General features: G+C 23.6%; 1 protein-coding gene across 2 annotated transcripts in view; it reads right to left on the reverse strand.

The window, feature by feature from the left end:
- LOC145277600 (arachidonate 12-lipoxygenase, 12R-type-like) overlaps nt 1-21,228 on the reverse strand; it is a 162,243-nt gene that overhangs the window by 72,137 nt on the left and 68,878 nt on the right. For both annotated transcript variants that reach the window (XM_080129117.1, XM_080129118.1), the window contains exon 6: nt 3,142-3,239. In XM_080129117.1, coding sequence (XP_079985243.1) covers nt 3,142-3,239 — 98 coding nt within the window. The remainder of the gene's footprint in view (nt 1-3,141; nt 3,240-21,228) is intronic.

The following is a 21,228-nucleotide window of genomic DNA, read 5'->3' on the forward strand; positions in this document are numbered from 1 at the left end:
CATTACGTTAGTGTGGAGATTTGATGAAGTGTTTACTTAAGGGAGCGGTTCATTAGGAATTTGTTAACATTGGACTTGAAGATATCCAAGTTGTAGTCCGGTGGGAAGCAGGCAGACGGAACAGAGTTCCACAGGCGTGCAGTTCTAAGAAAGAAGCTTTGTTCATGGAATCCGCGTTTTGATTTAGGCACAGATATAGAGTGGGGGAAATTTTTCACGGTGGATTCAGCTAGACGGGTGTTTTTCGTGAAAGATTGGCGAGGGGGGACCAGAGATTGGAGTTCAGACGAGCACTTGCCATGGAAATAACGATAAAACAAGGATAGGCTCGCAACGTCTCTTCTATGGGAGAGAGGTTGCAGGGTAGAGAAAAGGGATTCCCCCACTAAGCCACGAAGTCTATTTTGTACTCTGTCAAGGCAGAATAGGCTGTTTTTAGCAGCTCCTGTCCAGATATGACAACAGTATTCCATCCTTGGACGTACTTGGCTTTTATATAGATAGAGAATTGCATCAGTAGTGAGATATCTTCTGGAGCGGTAGAAGGATCCCACCATCTTTACAGCGACCTTGGCAACAGATTTGATGTACGTGTTCCATTTCAAGTCAGGAGCAAAGGTCAAACCCAGAAGCTTGTCAAAACACGGGGCCTCACCCAGCCGAGAGCCATCCATCACAATTGATGCCAGATGGGGATCAGAGCGTTGATGATGATGATGATGATGATGATGATGATGATGATGATGATGATGATGATGATGATGATGATGATTCTTCGCTATTTCAGCAAAATTGGGTAAGAGGATCTGGATCTGCCAGCGCAAAATATCGTAAAGAATATCTGACAGTATTATTGAAATAAACAGAAAAAAAAACCAAAACGAAATCAACTACAATTATCAGCTAAGAGTTTATTTGTGCAAATATCATTTTTAAGCCATTACCTAAATATATGTTTACAAACATTCAATGAATATAGAAATATGAGTAAATATACACACAAAGATTTACAGTTTTTACATAGAAATGCGTTCATATTGTAGTTTTTAAGTTGTTAAAACCAATTTTGTAAGCTTTCTCATTCTCCCGCTCACTCTGGATCCAGTAAATGTCAGCTTAGACGGAATTAATAATTTCACTCTGCAATCCTTGTTTATAGATACTTATTTAAACGCTATAAGTCTTAACTGTATCAAATTGTGCAGGGAGAAAATTGTGCTAATAAAAGTTATAATTTATAGGATTTTATTGTTAACAATAACAGGACAAACATGAATTAAAAGATTTTATAATGCCAAGTTGTGACCAACAACATGTTGTACAGTCAATAGATGTAATAAAATATTAAAATATATACATGATCGACAGTGAACGTTAACCGATTCTCAAATTAGAAGGTGACCGACATTTTGATATAAAATTAGGTTTTATAATATTAAGAATAAGACCACCGAGTGTTAACTATTACAATTGTCAAATAGTACGTGTTTGATTTTGTAGCCAGTTAATGATTAGGGAAAAGAGTAGACAATGAGAATGGAATGGAGAGAATCGAATATACCGAAATAAAAACGAAATAAAGTTTATCAGCAAATGTGACACATTTAATAATTGTTGAGTCTATAACTGACTACGTTAAAAAAGATGATGTGGTTTACATGTGGGAACTAGAAAAAAAAGACTTAATTAATTAGCTGCATTCGCCTCGTTTTCAGTATATATGTGAGTTGGATTTATTTGCACATCAGTAGACAAAAGTGCTAATAGCAACACAAAGACTTGAGAAAAACACCCGCAATTAGACTGTCTTAAACTGGCCATACCAAGAACTGGCTGTTTGTCAAACTCTAACAACATAACTTTTCAATTGTAATCACATAGCGTCCAGGAAAAAGTTTATCTCAAACATTGTATCGATTTACTGATTGATTATAATGTTAGATCTGCGTATGCCATTGTTTTTATATTTTGTATATGCACGGTGCTTTTTCCAGCGAAATAACTGTTCGACTACTTGCTAATTTCCTTGATCAAACAAGACTTGTATATAAAAACTGAATCACTACTAACAACTGCAAAGAATAACGTGATTAGAACAGATTATATCAAGATTAAAATCGAAACGACAAAACTGCAAATGTAGACTTTGTGAACAAAGAGACGAAAAATAAATCATATAATAAGTAAACTCAGTCATTTAGCTCAAAACGTATATAAGAGTAGACACGATCAGGTGTGGAATGAAACACACTGGAAACTTTGCAAACAAAAATCATGAAATCTTAAAAGATTTGAATATAGAAACGGATAAATATTTCTAAGGAAGGAAATTTAATGTGATGGTAATTAATAAGATAGGAAAAATCCTGTCAGATCGTACATTTCGCCATTTCAGTAGGTCACAGGATCGACATCAAAGGGAGTGATAAGCGAGGCAAATACACGTTACTGGCCAGAGAGATTAAAGGCATATGATACATGAAAGAAAACCATCAATAACCTTAGAAGCACTGGGAACAATCCCGTAAAATTTGCCAATACGAAATGGAGTAAAGGCAGAGAAGATACAACGGATAGCAATAATAAAACGGCTGATAATCATAGAATGTGAAAACTAACCCAGATAAAGTAAGAATACTAATCAGAAGCTTAAAGAAGAAATAAAACAAAACCAAAACACACTCTCACAGAGAACAAAGAAAACTGAAAAAAAAACAACACAACATATCAAGTTAACTAGGTTCCCGTTAACTCCATAAATAAGTGCATTGCCGGCACGAACTGGCACCACAACAAATGGAGAAGGCCAAGGTGGGTAGAAAAAAAAACGGAGAGAAAGCTCTACGTAAACATCATCTAGTACAGTGCGACAAGAGCTGAGACTTTAGGGAGGATTATTGTCAACCAAATTCCAGTGAAGTATAATGGTCATTGCCGGCGAGAAATTAATAGTAAGTAGCTATTGCGGTAAAGCAAATTCATTTACAAAAGTCGTTGAAAGACATGGGGAGTACTGGAAATCTGAGGAGGCTTGTCATTTAGACGAGAGGGAACACCATGGTTTGTTGCCGGTAAACAATCTCTGATGATACATGTGTTAGACCTAGTGAGTGAATAAAAATAGGATGAAATGAAACTTACTTTTTCGGTATTTTCGTGCACAGAGTAATGAGATTTGGGTTACATCCGACCAGACGTTGATTACCGAACCATGCATCTTTTTTCCAGTGGTCTGCAGGCTGTGGCAAAAAATATTTAATATTAAGAAAATTACGTAAAAAAAGAATAACTTTATAACTATATATATATATATATATATATATATATATATATATATACATATATATATATGTACAAGTATATCTATACTGATATATATATATATATATATATATATATATATATACAAGTATATCTATACTGACCAGAAGTGATACCTCGAAACATGCCTGTTTATAGATAGCTTAATCTTATGCACGTAAATATATGTAAACAAATATTTAAATAATAAATTAATTAGAAATAATACGTTACAAAATGTGGAGCGACTAGAATATAAACTAAGCACCCAGGGAGTGACAAGAAAGAAGAAAAAATACCACAGAATCGCTCATAAAAAATTAAAAAATCAACAACCCTATATATATATATATATATATATATATATATATATATATATGTGTGTGTGTGTGTGTGTGTGTGTGTGTGTGTGTGTGTGTGTGTGTGTGTGTGTATATATTTCTGGTACCAAAAGTACTAAAGATTTTTTTCTGATAAAATACAAAAATAATTATCAAATAACTTTTTAAATATGGTCACTAAAACTAGATTGCAAGCTAGGTCTGGGCAGTCCTCAGAACTAGTGAGTTCCCCTGGGGGTTACCACCCAAGGAGGTCGGAGATGTCTCGACAGAGTCAAGCCGTTGTCATTAGTAATATACAAGTAGGAATTCCTTCTTTCGAAGTGGTAAATGGGATTTGTTCGGCCGAAAATAATTTTAAGGTTGCTCCTTGTGGAGCACCCTTATGTAAAACTTGTAATATTCTTATAACATCGAAAGAATATGTCAAATGTGACTAATAAAATTTATTCTGTTATAAATCATTCTAAAGAAGATTTGTCATGTAGGTCCCAAAATTTGGTCTACCTGTTGTCCTGTAAAAACTGTAATTTACAATACGTAGGGGAAACTGTAATGTCTCTAAATAAACGCATGAATTTGCATAGGACTAGCACTAAGGGATGTATTCATGTTGTTAAACATTTTAAAGAAACATGTAGTCAGTCGTCTTTTTCCGTACAAATAATCGAAAAATTTAAATGTAATGGATATAATAGTCTAGGTAATGTAGATAACGATATCCTAAGGATGCGTCAGGATAAGGAAGACGATATAATTAAAAAAAAAATGCGAGTAATTTTCCCATATGGTTTGAATATTAAAGTAAAAAAAAAATAACCTACAAGATTCTGAAATTATAGGTAGATTATATCCAGCTTTGCCTCGCTACGGTATTAGAGATAGAACTCATGTTAATAGAAATAATAGAAAACCAGTTATTTCATGCGAGGATTTTTTTAGTAAAATTAAAGATATCATTATTGATAAAATTTATGAGTCGTTCAATTATATAAGAAAATTGCTTAATCAAACAAAAAAGAAAGTTTTGAAGGAAATAGCATCTAAAATATTATTACAACCAGATACGATATATAAGAACGACTATTTCATTCAATGGTATGAATATATTCTAGATATAATCGACACTAAATTATATAAGCCACCAGTGAACAATGTAAAAAAGAAACCTAAAAATGTTTGTGGAGTTTTGTATGAAAATAAAGGTTTTGATGATGTAAATTTACCTAAAATATTTAATAAACGAAAACTATACAATTACTACCAAATGAGTTACAGACAAAAGATCAAAAACCAATAGTTACATATAAATTAGGGACAACAATACGCAATAAGATTTTTAATTATAAGAAAACGGTAGAACATATAAATATAAATGATAATAATATAAATATTCCAGAATGTGAATGTGATCCCTCTCCTTTCTGTAATAATGAGATAAAACATGTAATTACAGGAGATTTAAATATAGTAAATAATCCTAAATTAAGAAAACTACTTAGTAAGGATCCAAATTATAGAGAACCCAAATGCCTAAATTACACTAAATGCGTTAAAGAAGTAACTAAAGCACTAGAAGGTTTTATTATGTATATGGTAAAGAAATATAAATTAGCACAGTCTACGTTTGATGCATGGAAAAATAGTATACTTGAATGCTTAAATGAAAAGGTTAAACATAAAAAAAATTAAACACCCTAGAAAAACCGACCCTCTTTTAAAAAATTCAGAAATACGGGAGGAACTTAAAATACTTCAAGAAAAGTTTGTAATAGTTCCGATTGATAAAGCGGCAAACAATATAGCTTTTATATGTAAAAAATATTATATACAACGTTTATTGATAGAAGTAGGACTTATAGGAAACGTTTCGGATACTTATAAAGTAAGTAATAGTAATTTAGATAGCATTATTTTGAATAATATTATTATTAATGAAAAAGTAGGATTAAAGTTAGAAGATAAACACAAAAATCTTCCATGTATGTATTGGATACCTAAAATGCATAAAAATCCAGTTGGTGCTAGATTTATTGTATGTTCAAAGACGTGCATCACTAAACCTCTAAGTAAAGCTATATCTAAAATATTTAAATTAATTATAAATCAAATAAATAATTTTCACCTGAAAAGTAAATTCTATAGTAATATAAATCTATTTTGGGTAGTAAATAATTCCCAACCAGTGAAAGAAAAATTAGATAAAATAAATTCCAGAATAAAAGCAAAATCTATAGCTACCTATGATTTTAGTACGCTATATACTAAAATTCCACACGAAAAACTTATAAAAGAATTAAATGATACTGTAGATTTAGTTTTTGAAGGTGGAAAAGGTAAATATATAGACTTTTCAAACTCTAAAGCTTTCTGGTGTAAAAATAAAAATAGCAAAACTAGTGTTTCTAAAGGTATTTTAAAAATACTTGTAAGTCATCTTATTAAATAATGCTATTTTCAAATAGGAAATAAAATATTGCTCCAAACGATAGGTATCCCAATGGGATTGGATCCTGCACCATTTTGGGCAAATTTGTATTTACGTAGACTCGAGTATATATATATATATATATATATATATATATATATATATATATATATATATGTGTGTGTGTGTGTGTGTGTGTGTGTGTGTCATCATTATTAAAAACAGATATATCTAAAACATATAACTTTCATGGGTGTAGGCGATTTATAGATGATCTTATATGCATAAACGATAATGATGAATTCGAAAAAAATAAACATCTTATATATCCAAACGACTTAAAGTTGAATTGTGAACATAGAGGACAACAGGCTACATTTCTGGATTTAGATATAAAAATTGAGGATGGGATTTTTCTTTATAAAATATTTGATAAAAGAAACGCATTCCCCTTTAAAATAGTACGTATGCCCCATAAGGATAGCACCTGCCCTGTTTTTGTGTTTTATGGAACCATTATGTCAGAGTTTTTGAGAATAGCTCGCGTTACTTTAAAATGAACAGATTTTATACCACCAGTTTCTAGCTTAGTAATAAGGATGATAAAACAAGGTGGGGATAAAAATAAAATATTTAAACAGTTAAATAAAGCATTTGTTCGTTATCCTGATGCTTTTGAATCGTTTAAGATAAACCAGACTATATTAATAAAGGAAATCCAAAACTATATTAGCAATGTATAAAATGTATTTATAATTACATATAATAAATTTATATATTAAAAAAAAATGTATATATGTAAAAATATTTTTAAGCTTTATATATCTAATTTTAAATAAATAAGAATGTAAATATACTAACTATTAATTATAATGGGGGCGATAAGTAGTTAAATGGATTAATCCTTATTTTATAAATACAAAACTGAAAAATTAAAAAATTAAAAAATGTATCCATTTTAAATGTGGAAATTGATGAATCGCACAGGTAAGAAATTCATTTTTATACTATGAAAAGGTTAGTAATTGCAATTAAGAATAGGAAATTGGATCAAATGTTTGTAACATGTCTTCTTCCTAAGATTAAGGGTGGTGGTGTTTGATCAACATTGCTGGGGAGCTATGATGTAACATACTGTTTTGTTTTTAAATCCCCGAAAGAGTGTTTCATGGTAAACAACTGATGATCCCTTGAAAAATAAAATATTGGTATTATAGGTAATTCGAGAGCGAGTTGATGCAGTGATTGCAGGTGATTAAATGACTTACCGACAAGATGGTTTTCTAACGAATGATAAAAAATATTTTTTGTATAGTTTTAAAGGTTAAAAACTTCAAAGACTATATATATATATATATATATATATATATATATATATATATATATACTAGATGTTTTGACAGCTTTGCTCGGGCCTTATACACCATTCATAATTTTTATGTGCATATGCATATATTAAAAGTGTGAATACGTACGTTAATGCCTCTATATATAATATGCTTCCTTAACTACCATTGAGAAAAGTTTATAGAGACCGCAATGGTCAAATTATTTGTAACGCAATTTTGACCCTTAACATTTTGTGTTTTGGGCCCCAAATCAAATTAAACAGCAAAACGTTTGATTCCTGTCCAAGTAACCTACATATAAAATTTCAAGTGTTTAAACCCAAAATTGGCGGAGGAGTTTGGTAGAGTTTTCAAAGATCAAATCGTTGAACTTTGACCCCTTAAGAGCCAGATTTTTGCCCCCAAAATAATTAAAAAGTTGGCTGAAAGTCTGAATACCCTTTATGTAAAATTTCAAATGTCGAGACTCAAAATTGGCTTAATAGTTTGCTAGAGACCGCAAAGGTAAATAGTTTTGAACTTTGTACCCTTGGAAGCCAAATTTTCAGCAAATAAAAACGATTAAAAACCTAGACCTATGTCGGAATACTTTCCTGTAAAATTTCAAATGTTTAGACTAGAATTGGCTGAGTAATTTGGTAGACATTTTTTAAACATTTGACCTAAAGTTAGACCCCTTAAAATGTACTGTTTTGGGCTCAAATTATATTATAAAGTTAAATCCATGTTCAAGTAACCTATATCTTAAATTTCAAGTGTTTAGACCCAAACTTGGCGGAGGAGTTTTGGTAGAGTTCTCAAAGGTCAAATCTTTGAACTTTGACCCCTTAACAGACAAATTTCTGGCCGAATACGCATTACAACAATTTTTTCCAAATCTCAATACCCCTTATGTCATATCTCGAGTCTGTAGACCAAAAATTGTCAGAAGTATTTGGTAGTGTAAAGAAAAGATAGAAAAACAGGTAAGCATTTTCACATTTATAGATATACTAGCAGTTCAGCCCGGCTTTGCTCAGGCGATATGTGCTGTTCATAACTTGCCCTATGTGTGAATAGGTAAGATTTAAAATGTTTAGACGAAAAATTGTCCTAGTAATTTCGTAGAGACCGCAGAGGTCATTTTTTTAAACTTTAACATCAACATTCACCCCTTAACATTTATTATTTATTATTTTTGTCTCAAATGAAAATACAAAGTGTTATCCATGTCCAAGTTACCTACATCTAAATTGCAAGTGGTTCGACCTAAAATTGGCGAGGGAATTTGGTAGAATCTGCAAAGGAAAACTCTTTCAACTTTGACTTTTTAACAACAAAATTTTCGCCTGAAAACTGATTAAAATGCTTGCCGCTGTTTTAATGCCCGTTATGCATAAATGTTTAGACCCAGATTGGCTGGCTAGTTTGATAGACACCACAGAGGTCAAATATTTTGAACTTTAACCCCCTGGAAGCTCAAATTTACGACTCAACCCGATTAAAATGCTTGCCCTTTCTCTGAATAACCTTTATATAAAATTTCAAATGTTTAAATCAGTAAATGGCTGAGTAATTTGGTAAAGACCGCAGAGATCCAATATTTATTAACTGTGGCCCTAATTTTGACCCATAAAGTTTGATCCATGCCAGAGTAACCTACATTTAAACGTTCAAGTTTTTAGACACAAAATTGGAATAGGAGTTTTATAGAGTTTTCAAGGGTCAAATCGTTGAACCCATTGACAGCCAAATTTTTAACCGAAACTGATTAAAAAAATCCCTCAATCCAAATACAGCTTATGCCAAATGTCTAGTCTCTAGACCGAAAATTGACAGCGTCATTTGGTAGGGAAATGTACACAGACAAACACACGCAGGCATTTTCACTTTATATATATACTAGCAGTTTTGCCAGGCTTTGCTCGAGCCTATGTACTGTTTATATCTTTATGTGCATATGTATATATTGAGAAGTGTTTATGTGTACGGTAATGCCTTTCCATACAATAGGTTTCCTTAACTACTATAGAGAAAAGTTGGTAGAAACCTAAGAGGTACATTTTTTTTTAATTTTGACCCCAATCCTGAGCCCCTGAACATGTATTGTTTTGAGCTAAAATCAAAATAAATGTTCGATCCATGCTCAAGTAACTTACATGAAAAATTTCAAGTGTTAAAAAAAAAAAATTGGCGGAGGAGTTTAGTAGGATCTCAAACGGTCAACTCATTCAACTTTGACCTCTTGGCTGCCAAATTTTCGCTCAAAACCTGATTACAAAGCTTGCTCCCTGTCTGAATATCGTCTATGTAAAATTTCAAATGTTTAGACTCAATATTGGCTTAATAGTTTGTTACAGACCGCAAAGATAAGATCTTTTGAACTTTGGCCCATTGAAAACTACGTACGAATACAGTTTATGTAAAATTTCAAATGTTCAGACCAAAAATTGGCTGAGTAATTTTGGAGAGACCGGAGAGGTAATTTTTTGGGGACTTTGATCCCAATTATAGCCCCTTAGCATTTATTGTTTTGAGCTCCAATCATATTATAAAGTTAGATCCATGTCCAAGTAACCTATATCTAAAATTTCAAGTGTTTAGACACGAAACAGGCGGAGGAGTTTGGTAAAGTTTTCAAATGTTATATCGTTGAACTTTGACATCTTAACAGCAAAATTTCTGGCCGAAGTCCGATTAAAAATATTTTCTCAAATCTTAATCTCAAATTTTTAGTCTGTAGACCGAAAATTGACAGAGTTATTTAGTAGGAAAAATATACACAGAGAGACAGACAGACAGACAGAAATTTTCATTTTATGTATATATAGATTAATTCACCATTAATCTCAAACCCAAGATTATTTTCTATTAATTAACTATTTTTTCAACTAAAAACTTATTTGCTATTAATTCTCTATCAATCTCAAACCAAAAATTATTTGATATTAATTAACTATTGTTCTCAAATCCGAACTTATTTATTATTAATTCAGTATTATTCTCAAACCCAATATTATTTGCTATTTAATTACTATTTGTCAATATCCAAACGTATTTACTATTAATTAAATATTAATCTCAACCCCAATTTTTTTTGCTATTACTTTACTATTGTTATTAACTCCAAAATTATTTACTTATAATTCACTATAATTTTAAACCAAACATTAAATGTTACTTATTTAATATTACTCTAAACTCTAAACTTAATTACTCTTTATTCACTATCAATCTCAAATCCAAAATTATTTCCTATTAATTTACTATTACTTTAAAAACAAAATTATTTCCTATTAATTTACTATTACTTTCAAACACAAAATTATTTCCTATTAATTTACTATTACTTTCAAAAACAAAATTCTTCCCTATTAATTTACTATTACTTTCAAAAACAAAATTATTTCCTATTAATTTACTATTACTTTCAAAAACAAAATTATTTCCTATTAATTTACTATTACTTTCAAAAACAAAATTATTTCCTATTAATTTACTATTACTTTCAAAAACAAAATTATTTCCTATTAATTTACTATTACTTTCAAAAACAAAATTATTTCCTATTAATTTACTATTACTTTCAAAAACAAAATTATTTCCTATTAATTTACTATTACTTTCAAAAACAAAATTATTTCCTATTAATTTACTATTACTTTCAAAAACAAAATTATTTCCTATTAATTTACTATTACTTTCAAAAACAAAATTATTTCCTATTAATTTACTATTACTTTCAAAAACAAAATTATTTCCTATTAATTTACTATTACTTTCCAAAACAAAATTATTTCCTATTAATTTACTATTACTTTCAAAAACAAAATTATTTTCTATTAATTTACTATTACTTTCAAAAACAAAATTATTAATATTAATTTACTATTACTTTCAAAAACAAAATTATTTCCTATTAATTTACTATTACTTTCAAAAACAAAATTATTTCCTATAATTTACTATTACTTTCAAAAACAAAATTATTTCCTATTAATTTACTATTACTTTCAAAAACAAAATTATTTCCTATTAATTTACAATTACTTTCAAAAACAAAATTATTTCCTATTAATTTACTATTACTTTCAAAAACAAAATTATTTCCTATTAATTTACTATTACTTTCAAAAACAAAATTATTTCCTATTAATTTACTATTACTTTCAAAAACAAAATTATTTCCTATTAATTTACTATTACTTTCAAAAACAAAATTATTTCCTATTAATTTACTATTACTTTCAAAAACAAAATTATTTCCTATTAATTTACTATTACTTTCAAAAACAAAATTATTTCCTATTAATTTACTATTACTTTCAAAAACAAAATTATTTCCTATTAATTTACCATTACTTTCAAAAACAAAATTATTTCCTATTAATTTACTATTACTTTCAAAAACAAATTTTTTTCCTATTAATTTACTATTACTTTCAAAAACAAAATTATTTCCTATTAAATTACTATTACTTTCAAAAACAAAATTATTTCCTATTAATTTACTATTACTTTCAAAAACAAAATTATTTCCTATTAATTTACTATTACTTTCAAAAACAAAATTATTTCCTATTAATTTACTATTACTTTCAAAAACAAAATTATTTCCTATTAATTTACTATTACTTTCAAAAACAAAATTATTTCCTATTAATTTACTATTACTTTCAAAAACAAAATTATTTCCTATTAATTTACTCTTACTTTCAAAAACAAAATTATTTCCTATTAATTTACTATTACTTTCAAAAACAAAATTATTTCCTATTAATTTACTATTACTTTCAAAAACAAAATTATTTCCTATTAATTTACTATTACTTTCAAAAACAAAATTATTTCCTATTAATTTACTATTACTTTCAAAAACAAAATTATTTCCTATAATTTACTATTACTTTCAAAAACAAAATTATTTCCTATTAATTTACTATTACTTTCAAAAACAAAATTATTTCCTATTAATTTACAATTACTTTCAAAAACAAAATTATTTCCTATTAATTTACTATTACTTTCAAAAACGAAATTATTTCCTATTAATTTACTATTACTTTCAAAAACAAAATTATTTCCTATTAATTTACTATTACTTTCAAAAACAAAATTATTTCCTATTAATTTACTCTTACTTTCAAAAACAAAATTATTTCCTATTAATTTACTATTACTTTCAAAAACAAAATTATTTCCTATTAATTTACTATTACTTTCAAAAACAAAATTATTTCCTATTAATTTACTATTACTTTCAAAAACAAAATTATTTCCTATTAATTTACCATTACTTTCAAAAACAAAATTATTTCCTATTAATTTACTATTACTTTCAAAAACAAAATTATTTCCTATTAATTTACTATTACTTTCAAAAACAAAATTATTTCCTATTAATTTACTATTACTTTCAAAAACAAAATTATTTCCTATTAATTTACTATTACTTTCAAAAACAAAATTATTTCCTATTAATTTACTATTACTTTCAAAAACAAAATTATTTCCTATTAATTTACTATTACTTTCAAAAACAAAATTATTTCCTATTAATTTACTATTACTTTCAAAAACAAAATTATTTCCTATTAATTTACTATTACTTTCAAAAACAAAATTATTTCCTATTAATTTACTATTACTTTCAAAAACAAAATTATTTCCTATTAATTTACTATTACTTTCAAAAACAAAATTATTTCCTATTAATTTACTATTACTTTCAAAAACAAAATTATTTCCTATTAATTTACTATTACTTTCAAAAACAAAATTATTTCCTATTAATTTACTATTACTTTCAAAAACAAAATTATTTCCTATTAATTTACTATTACTTTCAAAAACAAAATTATTTCCTATTAATTTACTATTACTTTCAAAGGCAAAATTATTCCTTATTAATTTACTATTACTTTCAAAAACAAAATTATTTCCTATTAATTTTCTATTACTTTCAAAAACAAAATTATTTCCTATTAATTTTCTATTACTTTCAAAAACAAAATTATTTCCTATTAATTTACTATTACTTTCAAAAACAAAATTTTTCCTATTAATTTACTATTACTTTCAAAAACAAAATTATTTCCTATTAATTTACTATTACTTTCAAAAACAAAATTATTTCCTATTAATTTACTATTACTTTCAAAAACAAAATTATTTCCTACTAATTTACTATTACTTTCAAAAACAAAATTATTTCCTATTAATTTACTATTACTTTCAAAAACAAAATTATTTCCTATTAATTTACTATTACTTTCAAAAACAAAATTATTTCCTATTAATTTACTATTACTTTCAAAAACAAAATTATTTCCTATTAATTTACTATTACTTTCAAAAACAAAATTATTTCCTATTAAATTACTATTACTTTCAAAAACAAAATTATTTCCTATTAATTTACTATTACTTTCAAAAACAAAATTTTTACTATTAATTTACTATTACTTTCAAAAACAAAATTATTTTCTATTAATTTACTATTACTTTCAAAAACAAAATTATTTCCTATTAATTTACTATTACTTTCAAAAACAAAATTCTACCCTATTAATTTACAATTACTTTCAAAAACAAAATTATTTCCTATTAATTTACTATTACTTTCAAAAACAAAATTAATACTATTAATTTACTATTACTTTCAAAAACAAAATTATTTCCTATTAATTTACTATTACTTTCAAAAACAAAATTATTACTATTAATTTACTATTACTTTCAAAAACAAAATTATTTCCTAATGATTTACTATTACTTTCAAAAACAAAATTATTTCCTATTAATTTACTATTACTTTCAAAAACAAAATTATTTCCTATTAATTTACAATTACTTTCAAAAACAAAATTATTTCCTATTAATTTACTATTACTTTCAAAAACAAAATTATTTCCTATTAATTTACTATTACTTTCAAAAACAAAATTATTTCCTATTAATTTACTATTACTTTCAAAAACAAAATTATTTCCTATTAATTTACTATTACTTTCAAAGACAAAATTATTCCTTATTAATTTACTATTACTTTCAAAAACAAAATTATTTCCTATTAATTTACTATTACTTTCAAAAACAAAATTATTTCCTATTAATTTTCTATTACTTTCAAAGGCAAAATTATTTCCTATTAATTTACTATTACTTTCAAAAACAAAATTTTTCCTATTAATTTACTATTACTTTCAAAAACAAAATTATTTCCTATTAATTTACTATTACTTTCAAAAACAAAATTATTTCCTATTAATTTACTATTACTTTCAAAAACAAAATTATTTCCTATTAATTTACTCTTACTTTCAAAAACAAAATTATTTCCTATTAATTTACTATTACTTTCAAAAACAAAATTATTTCCTATTAATTTACTATTACTTTCAAAAACAAAATTATTTCCTATTAATTTACTATTACTTTCAAAAACAAAATTATTTCCTATTAATTTACTATTACTTTCAAAAACAAAATTATTTCCTATTAATTTACTATTACTTTCAAAAACAAAATTATTTCCTATTAATTTACTATTACTTTCAAAGACAAAATTATTCCTTATTAATTTACTATTACTTTCAAAAACAAAATTATTTCCTATTAATTTTCTATTACTTTCAAAAACAAAATTATTTCCTATTAATTTTCTATTACTTTCAAAAACAAAATTATTTCCTATTAATTTACTATTACTTTCAAAAACAAAATTTTTCCTATTAATTTACTATTACTTTCAAAAACAAAATTATTTCCTATTAATTTACTATTACTTTCAAAAACAAAATTATTTCCTATTAATTTACTATTACTTTCAAAAACAAAATTATTTCCTACTAATTTACTATTACTTTCAAAAACAAAATTATTTCCTATTAATTTACTATTACTTTCAAAAACAAAATTATTTCCTATTAATTTACTATTACTTTCAAAAACAAAATTATTTCCTATTAATTTACTATTACTTTCAAAAACAAAATTATTTCCTATTAATTTACTATTACTTTCAAAAACAAAATTATTTCCTATTAAATTACTATTACTTTCAAAAACAAAATTATTTCCTATTAATTTACTATTACTTTCAAAAACAAAATTTTTACTATTAATTTACTATTACTTTCAAAAACAAAATTATTTTCTATTAATTTACTATTACTTTCAAAAACAAAATTATTTCCTATTAATTTACTATTACTTTCAAAAACAAAATTCTACCCTATTAATTTACAATTACTTTCAAAAACAAAATTATTTCCTATTAATTTACTATTACTTTCAAAAACAAAATTATTTCCTATTAATTTACTATTACTTTCAAAAACAAAATTATTTCCTATTAATTTACTATTACTTTCAAAAACAAAATTATTTCCTATTAATTTACTATTACTTTCAAAAACAAAATTATTTCCTATTAATTTACTATTACTTTCAAAAACAAAATTATTTCCTTTTGATTTACTATTACTTTCAAAAACAAAATTATTTCCTAATAATTTACTATTACTGTCGAAAACAAAATTATTTCCTATTAATTTACTATTACTTTCAAAAACAAAATTATTTCCTATTAATTTACTATTACTTTCAAAAACAAAATTATTTCCTATTAATTTACTATTACTTTCAAAAACAAAATTATTTCCTATTAATTTACTATTACTTTCAAAGACAAAATTATTCCTTATTAATTTACTATTACTTTCAAAAACAAAATTATTTCCTATTAATTTACTATTACTTTCAAAAACAAAATTATTTCCTATTAATTTTCTATTACTTTCAAAAACAAAATTATTTCCTATTAATTTACTATTACTTTCAAAAACAAATATTTTCCTATTAATTTACTATTACTTTCAAAAACAAAATTATTTCCTATTAATTTACTATTACTTTCAAAAACAAAATTATTTCCTATTAATTTACTATTACTTTCAAAAACAAAATTATTTCCTACTAATTTACTATTACTTTCAAAAACAAAATTATTTCCTATTAATTTACTATTACTTTCAAAAACAAAATTATTTCCTATTAATTTACTATTACTTTCAAAAACAAAATTATTTCCTATTAATTTACTATTACTTTCAAAAACAAAATTATTTCCTATTAATTTACTATTACTTTCAAAAACAAAATTATTTCCTATTAAATTACTATTACTTTCAAAAACAAAATTATTTCCTATTAATTTACTATTACTTTCAAAAACAAAATTTTTACTATTAATTTACTATTACTTTCAAAAACTAAATTATTTCCTATAAATTTACTATTACTTTCAAAAACAAAATTATTTCCTATTAATTTACTATTACTTTCAAAAACAAAATTATTTTCTATTAATTTACTATTACTTTCAAAAACAAAATTATTTCCTATTAATTTACTATTACTTTCAAAAACAAAATTCTACCCTATTAATTTACTATTACTTTCAAAAACAAAATTATTTCCTATTAATTCACTATTACTTTCAAAAACAAAATTATTTCCTATTAATTTACTATTACTTTCAAAGACAAAATTATTCCCTATTAATTTACTATTACTTTCTAAAAACAAAATTATTTCCTATTAATTTACTATTACTTTCAAAAACTACTTTATTTCCTATTAATTTACTATTACTTTCAAAAACAAAATTATTTCCTATTAATTTACTATTACTTTCAAAAACAAAATTATTTCCTATTAATTTACTATTACTTTCAAAAACAAAATTATTTCCTATTAATTTACTATTACTTTCAAAAACAAAATTATTTCCTATTAATTTACTATTACTTTCAAAAACAAAATTATTTCCTATTAATTTACTATTACTTTCAAAAACAAAATTATTTCCTTTTGATTTACTATTACTTTCAAAAACAAAATTATTTCCTAATAATTTACTATTACTGTCGAAAACAAAATTATGTCCTATTAATTTACTATTACTTTCAAAAACAAAATTATTTCCTATTAATTTACTATTACTTTCAAAAACAAAATTATTTCCTATTAATTTACTATTACATTCAAAAACAAAATTATTTCCTATTAATTTACTATTACTTTCAAAGACAAAATTATTCCTTATTAATTTACTATTACTTTCAAAAACAAAATTATTTCCTATTAATTTACTATTACTTTCAAAAACAAAATTATTTCCTATTAATTTTCTATTACTTTCAAAAACAAAATTATTTCCTATTAATTTACTATTACTTTCAAAAACAAAATTTTTCCTATTAATTTACTATTACTTTCAAAAACAAAATTATTTCCTATTAATTTACTATTACTTTCAAAAACAAAATTATTTCCTATTAATTTACTATTACTTTCAAAAACAAAATTATTTCCTACTAATTTACTATTACTTTCAAAAACAAAATTATTTCCTATTAATTTACTATTACTTTCAAAAACAAAATTATTTCCTATTAATTTACTATTACTTTCAAAAACAAAATTATTTCCTATTAATTTACTATTACTTTCAAAAACAAAATTATTTCCTATTAATTTACTATTACTTTCAAAAACAAAATGATTTCCTATTAATTTACTATTACTTTCAAAAACAGAATGATTTCCTATTAATTTACTATTACTTTCAAAAACAAAATTATTACTATTAATTTACTATTACTTTCAAAAACAAAATTATTTCCTATTAATTTACTATCACTTTCAAAAACAAAATTATTTCCTATTAATTTACTATTACTTTCAAAAACAAAATTATTTTCTATTAATTTACTATTACTTTCAAAAACAAAATTATTTCCTATTAATTTACTATTACTTTCAAAAACAAAATTCTACCCTATTAATTTACTATTACTTTCAAAAACAAAATTATTTCCTATTAATTCACTATTACTTTCAAAAACAAAATTATTTCCTATTAATTTACTATTACTTTCAAAGACAAAATTATTCCCTATTAATTTACTATTACTTTCAAAGACAAAATTATTCCCTATTAATTTACTATTACTTTCTAAAAACAAAATTATTTCCTATTAATTTACTATTACTTTCAAAAACTACTTTATTTCCTATTAATTTACTATTACTTTCAAAAACAAAATTATTTCCTATTAATTTACTATTACTTTCAAAAACAAAATTATTTCCTATTAATTTACTATTACTTTCAAAAACAAAATTATTTCCTATTAATTTACTATTACTTTCAAAAACAAAATTATTTCCTATTAATTTACTATTACTTTCAAAAACAAAATTATTTCCTATTAATTTACTATTACTTTCAAAAACAAAATTATTTCCTTTTGATTTACTATTACTTTCAAAAACAAAATTATTTCCTAATAATTTACTATTACTGTCGAAAACAAAATTATGTCCTATTAATTTACTATTACTTTCAAAAACAAAATTATTTCCTATTAATTTACTATTACTTTCAAAAACAAAATTATTTCCTATTAATTTACTATTACATTCAAAAACAAAATTATTTCCTATTAATTTACTATTACTTTCAAAGACAAAATTATTCCTTATTAATTTACTATTACTTTCAAAAACAAAATTATTTCCTATTAATTTACTATTACTTTCAAAAACAAAATTATTTCCTATTAATTTTCTATTACTTTCAAAAACAAAATTATTTCCTATTAATTTACTATTACTTTCAAAAACAAAATTTTTCCTATTAATTTACTATTACTTTCAAAAACAAAATTATTTCCTATTAATTTACTATTACTTTCAAAAACAAAATTATTTCCTATTAATTTACTATTACTTTCAAAAACAAAATTATTTCCTACTAATTTACTATTACTTTCAAAAACAAAATTATTTCCTATTAATTTACTATTACTTTCAAAAACAAAATTATTTCCTATTAATTTACTATTACTTTCAAAAACAAAATTATTTCCTATTAATTTACTATTACTTTCAAAAACAAAATTATTTCCTATTAATTTACTATTACTTTCAAAAACAAAATGATTTCCTATTAATTTACTATTACTTTCAAAAACAGAATGATTTCCTATTAATTTACTATTACTTTCAAAAACAAAATTATTACTATTAATTTACTATTACTTTCAAAAACAAAATTATTTCCTATTAATTTACTATCACTTTCAAAAACAAAATTATTTCCTATTAATTTACTATTACTTTCAAAAACAAAATTATTTTCTATTAATTTACTATTACTTTCAAAAACAAAATTATTTCCTATTAATTTACTATTACTTTCAAAAACAAAATTCTACCCTATTAATTTACTATTACTTTCAAAAACAAAATTATTTCCTATTAATTCACTATTACTTTCAAAAACAAAATTATTTCCTATTAATTTACTATTACTTTCAAAGACAAAATTATTCCCTATTAATTTACTATTACTTGCTAAAAACAAAATTATTTCCTATTAATTTACTATTACTTTCAAAAACTACTTTATTTCCTATTAATTTACTATTACTTTCAAAAACAAAATTATTTCCTATTAATTTACTATTACTTTCAAATACAAAATTATTTCCTATTAATTTACTATTACTTTCAAAAACAAAATTATTTCCTATTAATTTACTATTACTTTCAAAAACTAAATTATTTCCTATTAATTTATTATTACTTTCAAAAACAAAATTATTTTCTATTAATTTACTATTACTTTCAAAAACAAAATTATTTCCTATTAATTTACTATTACTTTCAAAAACAAAATTATTTCCTATTAATTTACTATTACTTTCAAAAACAAAATTATTTCCTATTAATTTACTATTACTTTCAAAAACAAAATTATTTCCTATTAATTTACTATTACTTTCAAAAACAAAATTATTACTATTAATTTACTATGACTTTCTAAAACAAAATTATTTCCTATTGATTTACTATTACTTTCAAAAACAAAATTATTTCCTATTAATTTACTATTACTTTCAAAAACAAAATTATTTTCTATTAATTTACTATTACTTTCAAAAACAAAATTATTTCCTATTAATTTACTATTACTTTCAAAAACAAAGTTATTTCCGAATTATTTCCTATTACTTTCAAAAACAAAATTATTTCCTATTAATTTACTATTACTTTCAAAAACAAAATTATTTCCTATTAATTTACAATTACTTTCAAAAACAAAATTATTTCCTATTTATTTACTATTACTTTCAAAAACAAAATTATTTCCTATTAATTTACTATTACTTTCAAAAACAAAATTATTTCCTATTAATTTACTATTACTTTCAAAAACAAAATTCTTCCCTATTAATTTACTATTACTTTCAAAAACAAAATTATTTCCTATTAATTTACTATTACTTTCAAAAAAAAATTATTTCCTATTAATGTACTATTACTTTCAAAAACAAAATTATTTCCTATTAATTTACTATTACTTTCAAAAACAAAATTATTTCCTATTAATTTACTATTACTTTCAAAAACAAAATTATTTCCTATTAATTTACTATTACTTTCAAAAACAAAATTATTCTCTATTTATTTACTATTACTTTCAAAAACAAAATTATTTCCTATTAATTTACTATTACTTTCAAAGACAAAATTATTCCCTATTAATTTACTATTACTTTCAAAAACAAAATTATTTCCTATTAATTTACTATTACTTTCAAAAACAATATTATTTCCTATTAATTTACTATTACTTTCAAAAACAAAATTATTTCCTATTAATTTACTATTACTTTCAAAAACAAAATTATTACTATTAATTTACTATTACTTTCAAAAACAAAATTATTTCCTAATGATTTACTATTACTTTCAA

Source organism: Euprymna scolopes, chromosome 6 (genome assembly GCF_053919585.1).
Source record: "Euprymna scolopes isolate OS-2025 chromosome 6, ASM5391958v1, whole genome shotgun sequence".
Classification (NCBI taxonomy): Eukaryota; Metazoa; Mollusca; class Cephalopoda; order Sepiida; family Sepiolidae; genus Euprymna; species Euprymna scolopes.